We start from the raw sequence: 14,450 nt of genomic DNA on the forward strand, positions 1-14,450 counted from the left end.
GGGGTGTGGGGACAGGTGACGTGTGGAGGGTCTCAAGAATGAGGCAGAGGAGCATGGGGTGTTCTTGAGACGCAGCAGAAATGGAATTTGTAGACATTGGTCTTGAGGTGGCACACAAATGAACCAAAGCAGAGGAAAATGGGAAAATATGAGACAGTGGAAAAAGAGAGCACTTCTTCAAGCTAAAAATACATTTGGAGGTGTTACGTTGGTCTATCTGGCCTCCTTTTCCACGGGATTGTCTGACACACTGCTTGGTGGCACACTCAGACTTGCAGGAACGATGAATGACATGGATCTCCTCAAGTGCTCAGGGCCCTTATGCATTTCTACGTGGAATCTTACTACATTACACCATAAAACTTTCCTTTTCAGGCACTGCTATTATATTTGTATTTTTATTTGTATACACATTCTTTTAAAAAAGTTAAAATACAAAAATACACAAAATAAAGAGTGACTTTAAATTTTGCTCGTCAAGGACAGGCACAGAGGTCAACCTAGTGAAAGGTCAGGATTCATGGCCCAGGTCGGGGGTAACAGGAATTGGGTTCTTCTGAGACTTTCGGAACTTGCTCTGAAGGAAAACCCTCGGCACACACAGTCCTTCTTTTTTATTCACCGTCTCACGAAACACATACTCATTCATCTCTTCTTCGTAACCTGTGTCCAGAAAGAGCCGTGCCAGGAATTCTGGAAGACAAGCAGATCAGCAGTGCTCGCAGTCTGGATGCCACTGTACCCTGAGCAAGAGTCAGTGCAGCGGGGGGCTGAGAGCACCTCAATGCGAGGGGTAAGAAGGCTCTTCTCTGGGGGCTGACACACTCCTACTTCTCCGTCAACAGAAACTCCCAATCATCACCAAGACATTCACCAACCTGTCACTGTCACACGCTCCTCGACCCATCGGGACTCCCTACCAGCAGCACAGGCCCAGACCCTGCACTCAACAGTGTACGTACACATATACAACGTGTGTGTTCATGCAGTGGGTGTGTGTGCTCAGTGTGTGCGCGCTCAGTGTGTGTGAGCTCACTGTGTGTGTGTTCACTCGTACAGTGCGTTCATACAACGTATGTCCATACAGTGTGTGTGCTCACTCATACAGCGTGTGTGCGCTCATACAGCGTGTATGTGCATTCATAGTGTGTGCACTCACTCATACAGTGTGGTCAGTGTGTGTGTTCATAGAGCATGTATGTGCTTATTCACAGTGTGTGCACGCTCACTCATATAGTGTGTTCATACAGCATGTGTTCACTAATACAGTGTGTTCAGTGTGTTCACTTATACAGTGTGTGTGCTGTGTGTTCATAGTGTGTGTGCTCACTGTGTGTACTCAGTGTGGGTTCAGTGTGTGCTCAGAGTGTGTGTGTTCATATAGTCTGTGTGTGCTCACTCAGTGTGTATTCAGTATGTGTGCTCACTCATAGTGTGTTCAGTGTGTGCTCACTCACAATGTGTGTTCACTCAGTGTGCACTCACTCACAGTGTGTTCATAGTGTGTGCTCAGTGTGTGCACTCATACAGTATGTGTGTTCATAGTGTATGTGTGCTCACTCAGTGTTCATACAGTGTATATGCGCTCATTTACAGTGTATGTGTTCAGTGTGTGTATGCTCACTCTGTGCTCACACAGTGTGTGCGCTCACTCATACAGTGTGTGCACTCACAGCGTGTGTTTGTTCATACAGTGTATGTGCTCACTGTGTGCGCTCACTCACAGTGTGTGCGCTCCCTCAGTGTGTGTGCATGCACTCATACAGTGTGTGTGTGTGTGTGTGTGTGTGTGTACTCAATCTGTTTACATCAAGCTCCTCACCTATCCTGACATGACGAAGGGCAGTCAGGTAACAGGGTGCAGAGAAAAAAAACATCTGATGGTGACAGCCTAAGGAAAAGTTAACCCGAGTAACACATCACTACATGTTAAGTGAAACAGAAGAATGGCTATGTGACTCTTATAAAAGGCATTACTCCAAAGAATGTACTTTGAAGCACTTTGTAGATATTACTACATCTTCTCAATTATTTATAATTGATTTAATCAGACTTCATGAATCCAAAACATTAAAACAAATTTTTAATTTTCACTGTATATTTTCATGCTTTTGTAGTCTTAATGGTAATCACTAATTTTTAGCTTTATTTTTGAGTTTAAGAGAATATTTCAAGAAGTAACAAATGTAAAAATTAGAGCTTAAGAAGGTAATTATATTATGGTTCATATTACAGGCATACCTCAGAGATACTGTGGGTTCAGTTCACCGCAATAAAGCCGAAAAAAGCAATAAAGTGAGCCTCACAAATTTTCTGGTTCTCCAGTGTATATAAGTTATGTTTACACTATGCTGTGGTCTTTTAACTGTGCAATAGCATTGTGTCTAAAAACACAATGTACATACCTTAATTAAAAAATACTTTATTGTTAACCATCATTTGAGTCTTCAGTGAGTCTTAGCATAACATTAAAGGTCACTGATCACAAATCACCATAGCAAATATAATACTAATGAAAAAGTCTGAAATACTCCAAGACATGAAGTGAGCAAATGCTACTGGAAAAATGGTGCCAATAGACTTGCTCAACACAGGGCTGCCACAAACCTCCCATCTGTGAAAAACAGAGTATTTGCAAAGCACAATAAAACAAGGTGCGCCTGTATAAAATAGGCTCAAAACTAATGTTCAAAATACTAAAATCATATTCAACATTTGGATTGTTTTCTTATAAAAAATGACCTTTTAAGGACCCCTCTATTAGCAAGCTTGTGTACTTAAGAAGTCTCACTTTTATAGAAAAAAAGGTCTCTTACCTTTGTGAAACTCAAGTAATCTCAAGGCACTATCCTGTCCTATTCGCTTGCTTTCTGAGGGAACGAAGTGAAGATTCTGGTTTGCCCTCCCAGCCTTCCCAACACGGCTCCTGGCCTCATCCACATGGCGCAGCAGAGCGTTTCCACTGACCCGGTTCACTAACTGGACACCCTCACTAGACAGCCTGTGAGCTCACAGCTGACGCGGTAAGTGGTGTGTGTGAATGGTTTTGGCTCAGGGTCGTGCGCCTGTGTATGGAGTCCAGTCACCCCCACCCACGCAGTACCACAAGAACAGTGCAATCAAGGAAACAGAAACCATGACAGATTCCAGCAATCTTACCATCCGTGAAAAAATATGATCTGGTTCCATCTTGTCTAACATAAAAGTTTTCTGCAAGTTTGCTCCCGGCTTTAAACCTAAGCATGGCATGATCATACAGCCCATAGTCACGAAACAAGACACTTTTGCCTGGTTTTAATACCTACAAAACAAAATAGGCTGCACATAACTCGGGGACCCAGTCAGACAGAACTTACTATAAAATAAAATCTGATTATTTTACAGATGAGAATAACTTACATTTGTGACAGTGATAAAAAGGGACAGACTGAAATGCCTGCACTACGAAGGAAAAGGCCCTGCCAAGCAAAGGTTTGTAAGGCCTGGCTAGGTCCCAGGCGCTGGGGGGGTCACCTCCTGAGCTCTGAGGAGAGCACCCTCGGAGGTCCAGTGTCACAAATAAAACGCTGAAGACATCAGAGGGGAAAAAGTACCCTCACTAAAGTATTAGCACATTCTCCCATCATTGTATTAGCCATCTCCTAATCCATGACCCTGTAAGTCAAACTGTTTCTTTAAATATCTATGTAATCAATACGTTCTGGCTTTTTACTGATGTTCTGGCCTTCCTCAGCCTGCGTGTCAGTTCTGGGCTCCTGCATGCAGTTCTGTATGGCTTGCTCACTATGCTAACACCACGCTAAGCCCTCTACAGCTGACCAGACATTTTCTCACTAGGTCTTCATACAATTCTAGAGGAAAAGTGTGATTATCCCGAGACCAAGAAACTGGTAGCAGAAAAATCATACAGCAGCTTATGTGCCCACAATCATACAGCAGCTGCTAACAGCAGAGTCCGAGCTCATACTTGGGTCAGAGGCATCACGAGAGGATAGGGGATATCTGTTAGTCCCGGGCAGCGACGGGAAGCGGGAGTGTCAGTCCAATTCCGTCCTCACTCCTGACAACACCAGAGAGGCTGGGAGGGAGGGGTAACACTACCCATTCTCCCCTGCTGCTGCACTTCTTGCTTTCAGGCAGAGGGCCCACAGGCCAGTGTGGTGTGTAGAGAAGGGGCATGTGCCAGGCACCGGTGGGAGCCCCTTACCACAGCCTTTAGAAACAGCTGTCACAGAGCAGACGTTTCAAAAACTGGAAGGTAAAATCTGCAGAGCACAGTGTAACTGCTCCTCTCCTACAAAGCAAACAGCCATATGCTTTTCAGAATGAAAAGAACAAGGTACTCGCTTTGACACTTGCTTTTTAAGTGGGTATTCTTTCAAACTGTGTAACATTACCAAGTGAGAGTGGTCTTCAAAAGGGGGCATTGATTTTACTAAGTATATTCTTACTGTTTGCATCAGCAAGATAATCTTTAAAACATGACATATACTACCTACTACAGTAGATACCTGAGGTAATTTGATATTTCCTCTTCCTGAATAGAATATGAAAGACTGTCCATACTACTTCCAAGTGTGCTGCAGATTTTCTCACAGCGAATTCTTATCAACACTTGCCGGGAGCCACCACAGGAAGTCCCACCCATGACAAAGGTCATGCGGAGAGGACCTGACAGGCAAAGGTGGATCAGGACTCGAGGGATTCTCTGGATCTGCTCGAGCATCTACCCCAAAACCGGAATCTATCTGTCTTACTATTTTGTGCCTTTCACCAACTCTTCTGACATTAACAGGGGGCTATCCCCGACCACCTTTTTCTGGAAAAAGTCAACTTAGGGCTCTAATCCTGGGCATGATAGGAGTGTTTCAATTCAAACCCCTCTGATGGCTTTCTAGCTTGCCTGACAGGTTTATCCAGACTCTTGCAGCTACGCATGTGATTGTTCACAGCCTCCCAACCATGAGAGACACGGGAAGCCTGCCTAAAACATTCTAAAAATATAGAGCCTTTCAAAGAGTTAAAAACTATTAGAGTGGTGCTGGTGTAGGATTTCACTGTTGAGCCAATGCTTGCTGCCGAGTGCCCATACCCCTTATCCATTGTGCACGGGGGAGTGCACTGGTTAACATAGTTGGAATGTAAGGAAAACAAGCAGCAGCCTTAGAATTAACCACATCAGACCTTTGAGCTAATTGGTTCTTTCTTTGTTGTAACTCACTTCACCTTTAGCATTTTCTGAGGCTGACATAGATTAGAAATATAGAGAAAAAACACTTCAAGGGAAAATAAGTTTTCTGGTTGAGCAGGCTTTATCAAAAAACGGTCATAAAATGTCCTCAGGCCTCCAAGGCCAGAAGATAATGTATACAACATTGTTTATGGAAAAGGTATGCAGAAAAAATCCTGGTTTCGATAAAGACAAAACAGATGTAATGTTTGGGTCGACGCTGCATGACTCTGCATCTTTCATTTCCCTCTATGTACAAGTCAAGGTATAAAAGTTCCTTTTGAAAATAAAGTTATGGGCCTCGCTCACCAAAGCTTGGTCTCCCTGTGTCAATCTTTCTTTCATTTTCTTTCTTTCTCTCTCTGTTCTTCTTTCAGGATGACTCCTTGGGGCACAGGGGCTCTCTGAATTCACTTTTTTGCCTAGGCTTCTAAGACCCGATCGGGAAGGCACCCTGCATCTTTACCGGGGAGGGGGCGTCCTGCGTCCTCACCCCACCGAGAGGGTGCCTGCGACCTCTGTGAACAGAGCATGTTCCATGCCAGGAGCTTTATTGGCTTTCTGTGTAAACCAAGGAAGATCAAGCCTCTTTCTCTCCCCTTTTACTTTCCTTATCGCCAACGCCATCATTCTGAGGGTACCCCTGGATCCTGCTGGGGCTAGACCCCGGCAAAGATTAGCATGCATTAAAAATACTGTCAATAAAGAGCCTCGTGTTGCGATTCATGGGGTCACTAAGAGTCGGACACAACTGAGCGACTGAACTGATTGACTGACTGGATAAAGACATTCTTACTTTGGTCAGAAATGTGACTAAGAAGAAAACAATCTGAAAACTTTAATTTGTATGAGACTCACTTATTTTCAGAAGGAAGGGAAGGCAGCATGGGACTGTCGCTCAGGAATCTGGGAACTCCTGATCCATGGGCCAGCTCTTGCGTTAACTGGCTGAATGACCCTAAACAAGTTGTTTCATCCTCTGAATGTGCTTTCTCGTCCATAAGACAGAAATTACGGCACTAACACCTCCTCTGAGGCAGGACTGTGCTTCTGCTGGGTTTTCTCGTCTTCCGGGCAGCTCCAGAAAGATGGCGGGTGAGATCAGTCAGACCCTCTCTTGGTGAGTGAGGCTCAGAGCACAAGTGATTTGCCTGGGCTTTCAAGGCAAGTTAGTGGCACAGGGAAGATCAAAATCCTGTCTTCCAATAACAAACTTAGTTGATTTTTACTTTACCATTTCATTCCAAAAATGAGGGAACCCAACTTTAAGGTTCCCATTCAGTTTAAAATTAAGTGATTTTAAAATTTCTCCAGTGTTACCATCCTACAGTAATTAGCTCTACCATGAACAGCATGTTTCTGTGGTTGTTTAAACTGGAGAGCTGCCCAAAGGGTGTCTGATTGTCAGAGGGTGAGAGACTGCTTCTTCCGCTAACTTCCTGATGAAGCACATGATATCCAATTAATGAACCAGTCACCGTGTATGGTGGCCTCACACTGCTGCTGTGAACTCATTCCAGGTCAGCTGAAAAAGGAATTCTATTGGGGGCTAAAACAGGAAGAGGCTGAAATGGAACTTATTAGCATATGAAAGGTTACAACACAGGCCAGGTATGGACTGAGCCAGCTCAAGTCAGTGTTTTGTTTTAGTTTTAACATAACATTTCATTATTACTAAAATACACACAATATGCTATATCTTTTCATTTAAATCAAGAAGAGGGATATCCTCATTAATACTCAGCTCCGTTGGACTTTATTATAATCTAATAGTGTCTCATTAAGGTTTTATTTTCCATTTCCTGGGTTATCATACGTTAACTTACTATCTGTATATTCCTCTTCTATAAAAAGACTGTTTTTCCATTGTCATTCTTACCGTTACCCAAGAATTCTTTATACATTCTGAAATACTAATCTTTGTCAGTTGAATAGGTTTGTGTTTTTTTTTTTTGCCACAGTGAGTGGCATGTGGGATCTTAGTTCTCCAAAGAGAGGACCAGGGATCAAACCCAGGCCCCTCTGCAGTGGAAGTGAGGAGTCTTAATCACTGGACTACCAGGGAAGGCCCTCAGCTGAGTAGATTTTAAGTTACTTTTCCCACCTGGTCTCTCTAATTTCTTTGTATCATCTTAATTGTCTGAAGAAAACAAACTCCTAATTTTATTATATCATCTTCATGCATAGAATGCTTTTTAGTCTTTCAGAAAATTTTCCCCACTCTGAAGTCAAAGTTTTTTTCCTATAGTTTCTTCTGAAAGGCTTACACTTTTGTCTTTTCCAGTTAAGTCTTTAAATCCACCTTTAAATCCATACATGACTTTTGTATAAGGATGTGAAGCAGAAAACAATTTTGGATTTTTCCTACATGGACCACCAATGGTCCCAGAATCACTTCCTGAGCAGTCCTTTCCCCAGGGATCTTCCAATGTCACCTCTATCAACTATCAAATTTCCATACATACATGGATCTACTTCTAAGCTATCATATTCCATTTGTCAATTTTTCTGTTCCTCTGCAAATACCATCTGTCTTAATAACTGTAGCTGTAATAAGCCTTTATATCTGGTAAGGTATAAATCGCCCCATCTCCTTCTTCAGGAATGTTTTGACTTTTTATTCCTTCATGTAAATTTAGAATCAACTTGTCAATTTTCCCCCCAAAATAAAAAGTCTACCAAAAACCTCGAACTTAAAAGGGTAAAATATAACATGAAGTGGACCAGGATGACACAGTGCACATTACTTCTTTAAATAAAGTATACAATTCTGTGGCATTGAGTACATTCATCTTATATCTGTGTAATTCTTTAATATTAATATTCTTTAATATTTTCTCATTAGACAATTATACTACCTGAAAACAACGTTTTATTTCTTTCTCATTCTTTTTCTGCTGTTTTCCAGCTGACTGGGACCTCCAGCACGATGAACAGTACTGACAGTGGGCAGTGTCATCCCCACAAAGTCCCAGACACTGCTTACTCCTGTCTCCCGCTCCTTCCTAGTCCCTGGAACCTTCATCAGTGAAATCACTGGTATCCTGAATGCTCCCTTCACATTCCAGTGCTAACAACCTGACTGCCCCCTGAGGACACGGTTCTCCCTGCCACCTCTCAAGCAGGCGTGTTTTCTCCCGTGGCCCTACTGCCACCAAGCGTGGGGATGGGGCAGGGTCCTCCTTGCCCCCCCACTGCTCCTTTCTGTGCATCCCCCCTTCTGCCCTCAAGTTTCAGCTCTGAACCTCCTGTCATCAGATCATACCATCACCCACTACCCCGTATTATTGTTGTTGTTCAGTCACTAAGTCGTGTCCGACTTTTTGTAACACTATGGACTGTAGCCTGCCAGAGTCCTCTGCCCATGGGATTTCCCAGGTGAGAATACTGGAGTGGGTTGCCATTTCCTGCTCCAGGAGACGTTCCCAACCCAGATGTGGGATCGAACCCATGTCTCCTGCATTGGCAGATGGATTCTTTACCACTGAGCCACAAGGGCATCTATTAGTTCCAGGGTCATTTCCCTCAATTTCATGATGAATGTATCTTCTGGTTTATGCTCTTATCCATACACTACTCCATTTTTAACTCCAATGAATTTCAACATACACAGGAATTACCCTTCCAAACATGCTGGATTCAATGATTTGAGCTCCTCCCTTTCAAAGACTTTGTCCTTCACCTTTTAATCACTCACTCCCACAGTAATGTTCTGAAGTCTTGCCCATACTGTGAAGGCAATACTTTCAATGTCATGCAAGTCACCCTCTGACCACTCCCACCATTTTCCAGCTGTCTAACTCCCCAGCTTTCTCAATCCTTTACTTTCACCTGAACCATCAAAGGGAAGGATGATAAGGTGGCCTGTCTCGAGTCCCATGACTGAGAAGTTCGACTTCACTCCCCGAGTGCTGCAGCAGCCTGCTGGTAGCTGCAGCAGCTTGAGTTCTAACAGCAACGATGCGAGAGACAACAATGACCGTGGCTGACTTTTAAGAGCACTCACCACTACTAGGCACTGCACTGGGCACTAAGAACACACTTCATGTAATCTACCCCAAATCCCAAGATCTAGGAACCATTATCTCAACACTCCACAGGTAATGAAACGGAAGCTCAGAGAGGTAAAGGAAGCGGCCTACATTGGGAAGTAAGGTTTAACTCGAGGCACACTGTGTGCTCCTGTGTGGGGGCCCCTGCTCCCTCTCACTTTACCACAGGGCTCCACAGATCCCAGCAGCTACTCCAAGGCAAGCTATGGCCACTAAGCCAAACAGAATTTAAGGTGGATGTTTCACACAGGAGAACTTCTCTTCATACATCGACTACACAGCCCACCTTGTAAGAACAGGGAGACTGTGAATTAAGATGGCATGTGAGCCTCAGAGGGAAGCTAAGTGAAAAGTCAGGATGTCGAACCCTCAAATGCAGGCTCGCAATCACTAACCTTGTAAATGTTTTGTAAGACAAGGTGCATCTTATCAGGGTGAACTGCAGAGAGCACAAATATCAACGTGACAACATCCACAGACTCTGGGGGCACGTGCTCCAGAAGGTCATCTTTGGTAAGATCACACTGGAACACCTTGCATCTTTCTGTGTCATAAAGAGGATTTTGCTAGAGAGGAGAAAAACACAAAATACCTTCAATGCAACATCCATGCTGATACACACAGAAAAGCACACCACCCGTGGAGATGCTATTTCCACATGTACACTGCTGCACAGAACTCAACAACCACTGCTACTGAATAGCAGGTCATTTTCACATTAAAGCATGTAATATTCAATACTGCCACAAGGGGCAAGATCTCATTTTAACAAATAATTTTGTTCCTTTTTTTTCTTTAAAATTTTTTCATTTTATATTGGAGTATAGTTGATTAATAATGCTGCCTGAGTTTCAGGTGTAGAGTGACTCAGTTATACGTATACATGCATCTTCTCTTTCAAATTCTTTTCCCATTTATGTTATTAGAGTATTGCGCTGAGTCCCCTGTGCTATACAGTAGGTCCTTATTGATGATCTCTTTTAAACACAACAAATTATTTTTAACTGCGTATGCAGTCTATCACATATTCCAAACTGAGTTTTTAGAAGCATGTGACTCCAGAGGGATGATAAATCAAACCCTGCCTCTGCTCCCTTAACACTCCTCTGACTCACCCACTATAACCCTGAATCCTATGAGAGGTCCTTCCGGCTCCCTTTACTGAGATGCTCCCACCCTTCTTCTGGGTATGGTGCGTGCTTGATGCAGCAAGCTAAGAAAACTTTTTTTTTTAAACTACAAGTGTGTTCCTGGTACATTATGGTAATAGGTTTCAACACATATATAACAGCATTATGGAGAAAAATAATAAACTTTTCTTTAATGTAAGTAAGGACCTTAATAAGCAGATTATACATAAAGTTATAGGACAGGTCAGTTCTACTTATAACTCTTATAGATAGATTGGAGTTTATTACAATCTCAACCGAATCTTCAGATTTCTAGAAATTTGAGAAAGTGAATTTTTTCATCTGGAAGTGAAAACCTTTAGGAACAGCCAAGACAATTTTTAGATGAAAAACAATGGAGAAGGAGGAGGCATACTACAGGACATCAAAACACATTACAAAATGTAGTACTAAACAGTGTGGTTTGAGAATGGGGACCAACAGATCAGTGAGACAAAAGAGTGTCCCTAAACAGACCCATGTATTTAGAGGGATCATTAGTGTATAAAACAGAAGACAGGTGACAAAAATGACATTAAATTTTTTAAAAAGATAGAGAACAAAGATTATGATTATCAGGAATGGAAAATGAATTTCTCACTCAATTCACTGTTTGAACAGTTAGCTCTATCCACTTGTGCTAAAGGGCAGCAGAAATAAAAGAATTCCGGCTCCAGTGCAGAGGTGGGGAGACGGAGAGTCTATCCTTACAGGGCCATGAGCGGGACAGACAGCAACTTCCTGTGAACCCATGAGAGAGCAGACGTCAAAGAACCACCAGCCACCCCCAGATGTGGAGAGGGAGAGGCGCCTTCAGGGAGATGCAGGACCCAAGCATTTGCTTACCTGAGGCCTCTAGAAAACTAGAAATGTGACAAACAGCATGAAGCTCCCAGGGCTGAAGCCACCGGGATGTCCACACCCTAGCAGGTGTTTCCACCAGGGACATCACTTAGGCTCTCACAGAAAGAACGGGGCTCTTTCTGGGGCTGGACCTTCTCAGCTCCTTTAAGCGAGCAAAGGTTTAACACGCAGGGGAAAAGTCACCTGGGCCTTGGGTCCTTGGGGCACTAGTGGAACATCACTGCCCCTGGGGAGGGCACTGCTCTGCCCAAACTTTGTCTTCATCTGCAGAGAGAATGGCCTCATGACCCCGGAGGATGACAGAGGAGGGGAAGGGATGAGAAAGAAAAGCTCTATTCCTGGAGAGGCAGAAACACTTGTGGGAAAGCTGCAAGAGACAGACTCTTCATGGGGAGCAGCACAACGGGAAGACCCAAAGCCAACAGGAGCAAGAAAGTCACCAGAGGAGTTTGAAGTCTCACGGGCCCACAGCAACAACAAACCTCACAGGTAACTATACCAACAACAGACTTTAACACAGAGCACAACTCCAGTCTAGATTATTACAAACCCTTATTAGCTGTCCACTGCCCTGTATAACATACCTAGCTTTCAACAAAAAAAGAACAAGGCACACCATGAGGCAAGAAAAAACATGGTCTGAAGAGACAATCATGAAAACCAGACTCAAATATGACACAGACGCTGGAACTACAGGCTTGGACATTAAAAAACAAAAAAATTATGATTAACGTATTACAGGCTTTAATGAAAAAGGTGGACAATATTCAAGATCAGATAGGTAATTTCAGAGATATAGAAACTACAAATCAATGGGAAATGCTAAAAATCAAAAACATAGTAACAGAAATGAAAAATGCTTCTGACAGGCTCATCAACAGGAATGCTTACTGCCTAAAAGGAATCAGTGAACTTGATGATAAGACAACAGAAAGTACACAAACTGGAAATGCAAAGGGCAAAAAAGTTAAAAACAAACAAACAAAAAAGCCAGCATCCAAGAGCTGGGAAACAATAGCAAATGGTATAACATAGAGATAACCGGAATCCTCGGAGAAAACAAGAGCTCAAGAAATACTCCAAACTTTTCCAGATTAATTAAAAATCCTCATAACCAAAACTATAAAAAGCATATCTATGTGATTATAGAACTCCAAAAACATAAAACCTTAGTACTTCAAAAGGAAATGATTATTCATTTGATGTGATCACTTAAATTCTATAATAAAACAATACCATAAAACAATGCCTAATAAACTCGAAGAAATATTTGCAACAGATATAACAGAATATATCCACAAAATAAGAAACAAACTGACAGAAAAACGGGCAAAGGTATGAACAGACAATTCATACTACGGTATAAGCCCAATGTGGGTGAGGGTTTTGTTTGTTTTGTTTACTACTTCATCCCAATGCTTAGAACAGTGATTGGCCTACATTAGGCTTCGAATAAACATATATAGAGTAAAGGAATAAAAACAAGCAGAAGAAAAACTAATGCTTATTTACATATCACAAAGTCTTCAACTTTATTTGTTATAAAGAATAAACAATTTAAAACATGGAGATAGTACTTTTGGCCTATAAGATTGGGAGATACAGAAAAGACTGATGGTGGGACTTCCCAGGTGGTCCAGGAGGTAAGATTCTGTGCTTTCGATGCATGGGGGTGTGGGTTTAATCCCTGATTGAGGAACTAAGATCCCACACGCTGTACAGTGCAGCCAAAAAAAGGACTGATGTTAAATGTTGATGGCATAGAGGGAAAAAAATCTTTATATTATTGGTGAAATTATAAATTGGTATAATTTTCTGGATGGACAGCTGGCCCTATCTATATAAATTTTAATGTGTATGCTCTCTCCAAGGAATTCTATTTCTTCTATTAGTCACCACAGAGACATGTACACATGTGTTTTGGGGCATGCGTATAATTCTGATTACATCAATCCTACTTGTGAGAGCAAAAATTAGAAGCAATTTGAACAATCATCAACAAAGCAATTATTACTATATGGCACATCCATTCTGTGAAATACTGCAAGAGGTAAATGAAATGAAGTAGACCTACATGTACTGGGATGAAAATACTAGGCAAGATATAATGTACAGCGAAGAAGGTAGGTTATAGTACAATGTGATATCACTATTTAAAAAGTCTAAGGTGCTAAAATTGTGAAAGGTTGATGGAAAAATAGATATCTGCATGTTGCCAAAGTATCCCTCACATATCTGTTAATGACAAAAAGAAAACACCTGTCCAACAGGGGAATTAGGAAGTCACTTTAAACCCAGTGACCAAAACTAGCATCACTTACAGTGAGATTAGATCACTGCCTCCTGACAGGATGCAATATAAAAGCTACATCACCTACTAAAGTATTTTTGCTCAAAATATTTTAAGTTAGATTTAAATCTAACTTGTGGTTTACAGAAAATACAAGGCATAAAGCAACAAGTTAAACAATGATAGAAAGAAACAATCAGCCAATTTGGAATGTGGGACCTCATTACATAAAATTGCTTGCTCTCCCAAAACTCAATGTCATTGGGGAAAAAGTCAAGGGGAAGGGCAGGAATGTTTTAGGCTAAGAAGATTTAAGGTACATAATAAAGTGTAAGCTGCAGTCCTTAACTAAATACAACTATAAATGACACTATAAAAGTTTATAAAGCAAAAGTAGCAAAATGCTGCTGCTGCTGCTGCTAAGTCGCTTCAGTCGTGTCCGACTCTGTGCGACCCCATAGACGGCAGCCCAACAGGCTCCCCGGTCCCTGGGATTCTCCAGGCAAGAACACTGGAGTGGGTTGCCATTTCCTTCTCCAATGCATGAAAATGAAAAGTCAAAGTGAAGTTGCTCAGTCGTGTCCGACTCTTAGCGACCTCATGGACTGAAGCCTACCAGGCTCCTCCATCCATGGGATTTTCCAGGCAAGAGTACTGGAGTGGGGTGCCATTGCCTTCTATGCTGCCAATCATTAAATGTGGACACAAGTTTATGGATGTTGTCTGGTATTTCTTTCTACTTTTCTAAATAATGCTATGTTTCTGTATGTATACATGCAAATACACAGGAAAACTACATTTACAGTGATCATAGCCGGTCCTTCAGGAAGAAGACCGGAATTGGG

At 42.2% G+C, this 14,450-nt stretch overlaps 1 protein-coding gene across 7 annotated transcripts in view; it reads right to left on the reverse strand.

The window, feature by feature from the left end:
* The window catches only part of METTL6 (methyltransferase like 6), a 31,348-nt gene that overhangs the window by 13,396 nt on the left and 3,502 nt on the right, over positions 1 to 14,450 (reverse strand). For 3 of the 7 annotated variants that reach the window (XM_027549193.1, XM_027549177.1, XM_027549185.1), the window contains exons 4-6: positions 9,678 to 9,848; positions 3,160 to 3,301; positions 383 to 693 (exon numbers count right to left, since the gene is read on the reverse strand). In XM_027549193.1, the coding sequence (XP_027404994.1) occupies positions 512 to 693; positions 3,160 to 3,301; positions 9,678 to 9,848 (495 nt within the window). In that variant the 3' untranslated portion in view covers positions 383 to 511. The other 4 variants (XM_027549202.1, XM_027549232.1, XM_027549221.1 and 1 more) reach the window with 3 other exon arrangements.

Source organism: Bos indicus x Bos taurus, chromosome 1, assembly GCF_003369695.1.
Source record: "Bos indicus x Bos taurus breed Angus x Brahman F1 hybrid chromosome 1, Bos_hybrid_MaternalHap_v2.0, whole genome shotgun sequence".
Classification (NCBI taxonomy): Eukaryota; Metazoa; Chordata; class Mammalia; order Artiodactyla; family Bovidae; genus Bos; species Bos indicus x Bos taurus.